Source organism: Sceloporus undulatus, chromosome 1, assembly GCF_019175285.1.
Source record: "Sceloporus undulatus isolate JIND9_A2432 ecotype Alabama chromosome 1, SceUnd_v1.1, whole genome shotgun sequence".
NCBI classification, from domain to species: domain Eukaryota; kingdom Metazoa; phylum Chordata; class Lepidosauria; order Squamata; family Phrynosomatidae; genus Sceloporus; species Sceloporus undulatus.
The window spans coordinates 115,525,122-115,534,392 of NC_056522.1; the positions used below are offsets into that span (position 1 = coordinate 115,525,122).

Genomic DNA, 9,271 nt, shown 5'->3' on the forward strand with positions numbered 1-9,271 from the left:
ATGCATGCCTTTTTTCTGCACATAAAACACATTTTATGCAGGAAATGTTCTTGATATGTAGAGAACTATGTAATTTGTATGAGAAATATGTTTTCAGCACAGATGAAACCATATGTATTTCAGCCCTGAAATAGTTGGCAGAGCATGAATAGAGCTACAAAATGGGGGCAAAGATATCTGAGTTTTCTATGCACACAGAGAGAAACGCACACACATACACACACACTTACACATTTATGCAGTGGGGAAAAGAGTGAGTATATCTGAGTTTTCTATACACACAGAGAAACACACACACACATACACATTTGTGCAAGGGGAAGAAGAGTAAGGTGGGTTACAGACCGACTGTTTGGGGCGAGCTGCACCCGCCCCTTTCCCCAGTGTATCGGTGCCCCAGTGGCAAGACCGGCAGCCACTGAGGCCCCAATCCGCCGCTTTCCAGGCTGCAGGGAAGTGGCAAAAGGTCGCTTCCCCGCAGCCTGAAAAGGGGTGTCCCTGGGGCTTCAAGCCCCAAGGACACCCCCGCAGCGGCGGGGAGGAGGAGAAAGGGGCTGCTTGGCCCCTTTCTCCTTTGGTCCACTGGGCGCAGCCATATGAAGGCTGCGCCCATCGGACCAAACCAGGAAGGAGCTCTGAAACAGAGCTCCTTCCTGCTCCGCGCTAAGGGCGCACTAAGTGCCCTGGCACAGAGCGAGGACGTCACGTCCGCGCCACCCTGTATAGAGGCGGCGCAGTCGTGACATCCTCATGGCGGCGGCCGTGTGGAACGGCCGCCGCCGTTTTGTGTGTGCAGAGCGTACACTAGGGTTAGGGGGGGGCCGGAAGCACCGCCCCTTTCTAACCCTAGTACGCGCTCCGCGTGTACTTTCCTGCCCATTTGTAACGGGCCCAAGTGAATTATTTGTTCCTGCTTGTGTTGGTGAGGAATACAATTATTTCTATCCCTCTTCTAAATATGAAAGAGGTAGCATTTCCCTGCATAACAATTTCCTTATTACTCAGGATTATAAAAATTCTTTTTGGGATGACTTTGCCCTGTGGACAGCCGTTCAAGTATTTATATTGCATGCTCCAAGGACAGGCATTCTCCAAGAATAGTGTTCCAGAAGTACAAGCTGTGCAGAAGGAAGAAGACTGAATAGATGGAATTGGCTACTTGGCTGGGGCACAATTTTCCTGATTAGCAAATCATATGTTATTTCTAATATAGGATACTATTATGATCTATTGTATTTCTGTCTGGTAATATTTTACCTGGCCATATAGCTATTGATGTGCAAATATAATGTTGCTTTAAAGGTTAAATATGTAATGTGTTCCAGAACACTGAGTACAATTATACATTTAAACTCAACATTGTTTTTAGTATTTAGGGAAGTGTCATTTTTCCATTGCACGTGGACCCTTAAAATAAGAAAACTGCCCCATGAAGAACAATTGAATAAGGTAGGATGGAAGAAAAATAATGTAATACAGTCACCCCTCCTTATCCACTGATTTTGTATCTATGGATTCAAGCATCCACAGCTTGAAAATATTCAAAAAAGTATAAATTCCAAAGAGTAAACCTTTATTTTCCATTTTATATAAGGGACACCATTTTGCTATGCCATTGTATTTAATGGGACTTGAGCATACACTGAGTTTGTTATTCACAGGGGGTCCTGGAACCAAACCCCAGTGGATACCAAGGGCCCACTGTATTCTGAGGCAGTCCACTGACATCTCTGGTGCTTCAGATGTAAGTCTTTTCCAGCCATATCTGGAAGTTTCAAGGATTAGAACTGGGAACTTTTCCATACAATGTACATATTCTATCACTAAAGTAGAACTCTTCTCCATTTCTTTATATGTTGTGCTATATAGATGTGGTGAAGCAAACACATCTAAATTCATTTTGGTAAAGGGTATGATTCAAGTGAAATATTCACATCATCAGATATGCCTCTTTTTAAGGCATGCAAGATTTATGGCATGCAAATTTCTGTATGCATATTTCCATTTCTCTTTTTAGCCAGCTCCAGTACTCAGTTGATTGTCAGGGACAGTTCTGCATTTACATTTGCATTCAGCACACAGAACTGTTGCTGACACCTAATGAAGTGAATAGGAAGCTGCTGTGATAACAGCAGAGCTACTTCTATGCACTTCCATGCATGCCAAAATGTACATGTCTTAAATCCTTCCCCAGATGTCATGGATGAGAACTGGCTGGCTTGCAGCATTTATGAAAACATACTGTACGTTTAAAATCACACACACACACACACACACACACACACTGCAGTGTGTAAAATCCATGGTTCAGAGAGTGTTCTGTAAATAGACACATCAGGACACAAAACAGAGAACTCTCCCTGATTTGTTTTCTGTCTGAAACAGCAAAAGGGGATTGTTCTCATGAAATTTTCAGAAGTTTTCTTTGAATCAAGATGCCTAGATACTTGGATAAAATGTTAGCTTTTAATGCATTGATCTCAAGTCTCCCTCTCCTTTTTTATCATAAAAATATACACAAACACATTATGCATAATGAAAGAGTTGTATGCAGTATGAATATATTTTAATGATTTGCAACAAAATGTCACTACAGTATCCTCAGACTAGCCGACTCCCTGTGTTAAAAACTATTGCTTTAGAGGATTATATGTATTAAGAACACCCACCAATACTACTGTGTAAAGTGCTACTGCATGCTTACCTGTGCTGTCATCGTAAACAACTGTGACAGTTTTCCACTTGAAGAACTGCACAAGGTCAAGGATGGCACGGCTGAGTGAAGAAAAATCTGGGTAAAGGCTGACATAAAATGAGTCTTTGTTGTCTGAAACCTGGTGCTTCCAGCGTGTCTGTATATGTGGAACCCCCAACGCATTGCAGATAGATTGTACTGCATTAGCTGAAGAGCTGTGCGAAGGCCCAAAGATGGCTGCCACTCCGAGAGAGAGCTGATCACAAGCTGAAAGAGGACAAAATGCAATTAGCCACCTGCAAAGAACAACAGCAAAAACAAAAACCATGCTAGTTTTGCAATCAGTTGCCAAGCCAGGCTCATTTTTGCCACTAGTCTTTCTTTCCAAGTAAAAAGCAACTGATTATATCTTTTAGAAATATATGCTTAGGGGGTATATATCTCCAGTAGTATCCTTTCACTGATAGGAGCACTCCTGGAATAGAGGTGCAGGGGGAAACAAGCAGAGGAGAACAGAGTGCAGCACATGGACTGCATATGACCTCTGCATGCTACTTCAATGACCTCTGAAGCTCCCACCAGTTCTCCCTAAGCTCCCAAACCCATTTTAAAAAGAGCAATGCAATTATTTGCACCAAAATTACATGAAAGCCCCCCTGCATGAAAACATGCAGAAATATGCCGCAGATTACTGTTGTTCTTATGTGCCTTCAAGTTGTTTTCAACTTATAGCAATGCTAAGGCAACCCTATCATGGCTTTTCTAGGGCTGAGAGTATGTGACTCACTCAAGTGTTTCCATGATCATGCAAGGAATTGAATCATGAACTCCAGAGTCATAATCCAACACTCAGACCGCTACACCACACTGTACACTGTAGAACACTGAACTACACACAAATACCTGCTTTGTCCTCTACAGTCCCTATCAAAATGATGACAGGGCATGCCTTTACTTCTTCTTGACATTTTGAGAGGAACTGCAGAAGAAAATGCAGGTATTTGGACTTGAGGTCCAATCTCGGGGGGGGGGGGATTGTCTCCCTGCCCTACAAGTTCCAACAGACCCCAACGTCTGCTTCAGAGGGATGGGTGAACTTTCATTGGGATGGAAGACAAAATTAACATTTCTATTGACTGAATCTTCTGCTAGGTCAAAAGATCATCCTATCAATTGAAGGTTGAAGGAAACCATTTGGACACCAGTGGGCTAGGCCAGGAATGGGGATTGCCTGGCCATCTGGATGCTTTTAGATTGGATCTTCCAGTCTTCTTTGACATAGATTATACTTGCTAAGGAGCCTACAATCCAAGAGAACTGCAGACCAACAAGACCGCTAGAGAGCTGCACAATTACCAGTCATGGCTTAGGAGGGAACTGTCAGTCTCATTCCAGTTATTACTTGGATAGCTAGGAAGGAGGCAAGATTCTATCAGAATCATGACAGGGGAAATATGGAATCAGAAGCATTTAAGGCACCTTGCTGACACACTTCATTGACTTTGGCATTTTAGAGACAATTGACCTTGAACATGATTGCTGCAGAGGTGCTCTACTATCAATTTCATAGGTTACTGGAGAGAACCAGGCTGAAAAAAATCCCACTTTGCCTTGACATTATTTTTCTAACACTTCTGCTTGTTATTAGCTAAGCAAACAGAATAGCCTTGGGCCATCAGATTCATATGCTGTTGTTTGCACTTTGTTACTAGTTGGCGCTGCCTCCATAAAGACTGTATCACTGCCTGGTTCTAAATTTGCACCAGCTTGTTTGCCTGGAGCATTATTTCCCTGCCATATAAAATCATGGCTCTTGACAAGCTACTGGTGTTGTAAGTAAGTATACCTCCTTAGATTGTACATTTATTTCCCTGCATTTTGCTATTATCATATAGAATAAAAACTCAGTAAATATCAACACACAAAGATAACATGAGAGAAAAGAAACTTGAATCTACCACAGCAGAAAAGGTGAGGGAGAAACTTAGGTGTGGTCTCTCTTGTTTTACCACAAATTATGAATGTGAGATTTAGGTCAGGTAGACCTCTCACAGGTGTGTGTGCGAGATGTCTAGAGCAATCCATCAAGACTGTGACTATTTTTCAAGCCACTGATATTTCAACAATAAAGCACCTTACTGCTATGCTATTTGCACATTTTTGTGTAGTCATTTTTTCCCTTTAAAGAAAACAAAAATCAACGGAACTAACTTTATACTGTTCCCTCTAAATACACAATATCCATAATCCAGACAAAATATCCATAGAGAGCTGCTCCATAAAATAATGATCAACAGAGACAAGGACCTAAACAAGCTACACTCTGAGGTTTCTATTTTAATGAATTTAACATCAAGCAGTGAGGCCAAACTTCTCTCAAAATAATCACAAATCTACTCTGTCAGTACATTTTTTTGTAAATAATATGTAGAGTTTACAAAGAATTAGTTACTCATAATTCTTTCTTCTCAACAACTAAGGCATAACTACATTATTATACATCTTCTTGGTGGCTGCTCCCAGACTTTGAAACTCCTTTGCTAGGGAAGCAAAGAGGCTCTTTGTCTCTTCTCCATTGACAAGTAAAAAAAAAACCCCTCTGTTATGCTGTCAAGGTTTAGAAACTAACTGCAGGGAGCATTTAATGGTGTGCAGTGTTTTATGGTTTGTATATAGTCTTTAATGATTTTTAATAGTTTTATTTTTATTGTTTGTCATTAAATAATGTTTATGTTTATAATTTTATTCAAGATTAGTATAGTTTTAATATCTGTATTATTTTTAAATATGGTAAGCTACCTTGAGTCCCATTATGGGGCAAAAGAAAGGATAAATATGATAAAAACAACTATAAATACTTTAACTTAAGACAGAATCTCATTCTTTTGTGGTGCAAGTGTAATGTATTCTGTCCTTTATATTTTTGACATATCTGTACTACAAATGGTGGAGAGGAATATATTTAAGGGGCTTTAGAGATGGTTTGAAGGGTGAAATAAACTCAAAAATAGTCCAAAAAAAGGAAAGATGCTTAAAAGGAATGGTAAGAGTCTTCAGAACTGTCAAACTATGGTTTGGGGACTGTATGAGGCCTACATGACTCATGGGGTGTATAGTTGGATTATGACTGTGGAAACCAGGGTTTTAATTCCCACTCAATCATGGAAACCAATTGGGTGACCTTAAGCAAGTCACACGCTTTCAGTATCAGAGGAAGGTGAGGGAAACATCTTCTAAACAAATCTTGCTAAGAAAGTCTGTGATAAGATTGCCTTAGGCTTGGAAGCATACGTTGAAAGCAACCTGAAGGCCACAACAACAATGAGACCTAATGGGATGCATTTTCTACACTTCCAGTGCAAAGTAATTTTGAAATATTATTTTCAATGGACAATCTTTTTAGCTACTTTGACAAGATTCCCCCCCCCCCATGTATGCTGAAAGAACCGTACCCAATCCTACATCATGTCTCAGTCCTATGGAGTCTTAGAATTTTTAATTTCTCGTGGCTCAGAACTCTCTGACCGAAACAAAAAGCGTGAGCCATGGTAGTTAAATGGTGGTTGAATGACATGCTGTCTCACTTATCAAACAAGTGATAAGTAATATAAAAACTCTATGAAAAATAAACATTTCCTGTAATGGGTAGATTTCTGACTGACTGCATCTCCTGCAAGATCAGAACCAGCGAAACTAGCTTATAGGTAATTCAAGGTCTTTTGTGTGTGGTGTGTGGGGGGGGGAATGTAGACGTATTGGAATGTAATCTTTGTATTGTCAAAAGGGGTATATATATATATATGTTCAAGTAAAGTTTTGATAATCACCAAGCAGTCCATCTGAAATCAAATATGGCATTCAAGAATATTTCATGATCCAATTTTCTCATGCTTACCGTCAGACAAGAAATAGCTTTAAAAAAACCTAGAAAACATAATAATAATAATAATAATAATAATTATTTTATTATTTTATTATTATTATTATTATTATTATTTAACCCGCCTCTCTACAAAATGCAATCAGGCGGAGTACAAGATTGTTTTCTCTGAATCAACCATACTATTTGGACTGAGAAATGTCAAAGAAACTGACACAACCAGATACAACCAAAGTGGAGTCAGAATGACTTAGAATCAGATTCATTAGTGGAAACATGGTTAATTTTTATTTGTTTTAGAAAATCAAACACAGCAGACTTTCATGCCACCTTGGTCAAATGTGGACAAACACATTTTGGTATGATCTTTGTCTGTCTCTTTTCCCTATATCCTTCAACAGATGAAATATCTTTCTCCGCATAGGTGTTTTTGTTGTTTGTTTTTATGGTTCCTCTTGTATTGTGTTTGTAAGTTGCAACCTTAATAAACATTCTTAGATTTTCTTTTCTTCTTTTTTTTACCGGCGGAGGTGAAAGGTAAAGGGCTTAACTGGGAAGTAACCAATGCCTGGGGCAGTCAGGCACTTGGCAGCTTGCCAACAAAAACTTTGTAACTCACCTTTTTTGGATGCTTCAAAACTGTCATAGAGATTATCTTCGGAGTACATAGGTTAATGTGGTGTTTGGTAACAGAGTTTCTGTTCGTTTATTGTGTTCACAGCAAATCGGAAAGCCAGTTCCTCTGTCCCATTGCTCCTGTTGGGCCAGATTCACACACATTCGAAAATACCCCCTGGAGAAGAAAGAATAACAGCAACGAGAAAGGAAGAGTTACTACTTTGTTGACACCTTGGATCATCATGCAATTTTTTATATGAGAAATGTACAGGTTGCCTCAACTGAAGCCTGGCTTTAAAACTGCCATACACAGTTTTTTAATTACAATATATGATCTATATATCTCTAGCCCTCCCCCCCCCCATTTTTTTTAAAAAAAGTAGCTATATCCTGATAGAGGAAATAGACTAAAATCTACAAAAGCTCCTGCTGCCAACTTCATTCTTTCAGTTAGTCTCAAAGGTGCTACAAGATCTCCTACATACTGATCTACAGGCTAACAGGGCTATATCTTTGAATTCTACAAATATGTTCTGATAAATTAGTAAAAATAAGGGTCCAAGATATACAGATCATCTATGTAAGAATGATATAGGTATATTCCAGAACTGAATCCCAGCATATGTTTGGGACTACAAACTCCCATTGTCATTGACCATTAATCATGCTGGCTGGAGCTGATAGGTGCTGCATAGGGTAGTCACATATAGCAGTATTCCAGACCCAGGTCGCAGCAGATATTTTGGGCTATATTGGTAGCTAGCTAGAGTTTGGGCAGTTGTATAGGGTTGTCAGCTATGCATGCCCTCCCAGGAATGAGGAAAAAAGAAGACACAAATGTGCATATATATGTATAATCAATAGATCAGTTATAAAAATAGTTACTGCAGCTTAGACAGAAAAGAATACATAGTGAGGAAGGTAATGGTCCTAGAATCCTTCAGAGGGCCAAATTTAAACACTTGTGTGTGCGCATGTGCACACACACACACACACACACACACACAACTATTTTCACTAATCAAAGCAAGCCAGAAAAAAGGGGGGGCTAACAGTTGGTAAAAGTAACAAGGTTATCTGCAGCCAGGTAGATTATTTATGATTGGAAGTGAGGGAGAGAAATGTAATAAAATTTCTATGGTCTATATAAAAAGGGTGGCTAGTCTTCCAGTTGTCCTCCTTGATCCTTTGTTTGTGGCCCGTGAGGCCAATGAGATCAGTGGGATCCCACCCTCAATTAGATGATTACCACACAAAAATACTATTCCCTGGCTTCCAAGATGGCAGAGAAATAGAAGCCTTGGAGGGCACATAGGTAAAGCAGGAGGCATAGAGGGAGGACACAATAGCAGTAGATTTTTAGAGGAAAGAACTAGAAACTAGATCATCCTTTATAGCTTGGGTTGCCATGTCCCGCTGAAGGCGGGACAATCATGTTTTTTTGGGCCCGGGGGCACCCCTGCTCAGTTTTCAATGCTGTCCAGGCCCCCGACCCACTGACCTCTCCCGTCATTTTGTTTATTTTTTAAAAAAAATCAGCACCTTGCCACCGTTTCTGAGGGCTTTCCGGGCCTGGGGTTTGATGTCACCTTGGCCCTGCCCCACAAGTGACCAGGGCAGTGGCGCGCACGCAAACAGCCACAGGAGTCCTCCTCTGCCAGGTAAAGAAGCTCCTCGATGTGGCTGGAGGAGAGGAGGCTTTTCTGCTGCTGGCCTGGCCCAGGCGCTGGAGGCCCATGGTGTCGCCAGCCTCTGGCCTCTCTCCCAGGCCCTGGAAGCAACGGAGAAGAGGGAGGGGAGAGCCCAGCAACCACTGCAGCTCCCAGCCAGGCCCTCCTCCTCTCCCTCCGTCGCCTGAGGCCCATAGGGCTTCAAGGTGGGCTTGCCTGCTTCAAGTCTTTCCAGGGGGTTCTGTGGCAGCGCGGAGCTTGGCTTTTTTTTTCCCAGGGTTAGAGACCAGTGCTCCACTTACCCACTTGGACTGCTCCTCTCTTCCTTCGCTCCTTCTCCCTTTCGCCTTCTTCTCCTCTTCCTCCTATCCTTCATTTTTCTCCTCCTCCCCTCCTTCCTTTCCTCGA

At 41.1% G+C, this 9,271-nt stretch overlaps 1 protein-coding gene across 1 annotated transcript in view; it reads right to left on the reverse strand.

The window, feature by feature from the left end:
• GRIK2 (glutamate ionotropic receptor kainate type subunit 2) overlaps nucleotides 1–8,104 on the reverse strand; it is a 430,590-nt gene extending 422,486 nt beyond the window's left edge. Inside the window, 5 exon segments of the mRNA XM_042457168.1 lie at nucleotides 2,705–2,962; nucleotides 7,195–7,229; nucleotides 7,231–7,279; nucleotides 7,282–7,331; nucleotides 8,079–8,104. Of these exon segments, the coding sequence (XP_042313102.1) occupies nucleotides 2,705–2,962; nucleotides 7,195–7,229; nucleotides 7,231–7,279; nucleotides 7,282–7,331; nucleotides 8,079–8,104 (418 nt within the window).
• Nucleotides 8,105–9,271: the final 1,167 nt, after the last annotated feature.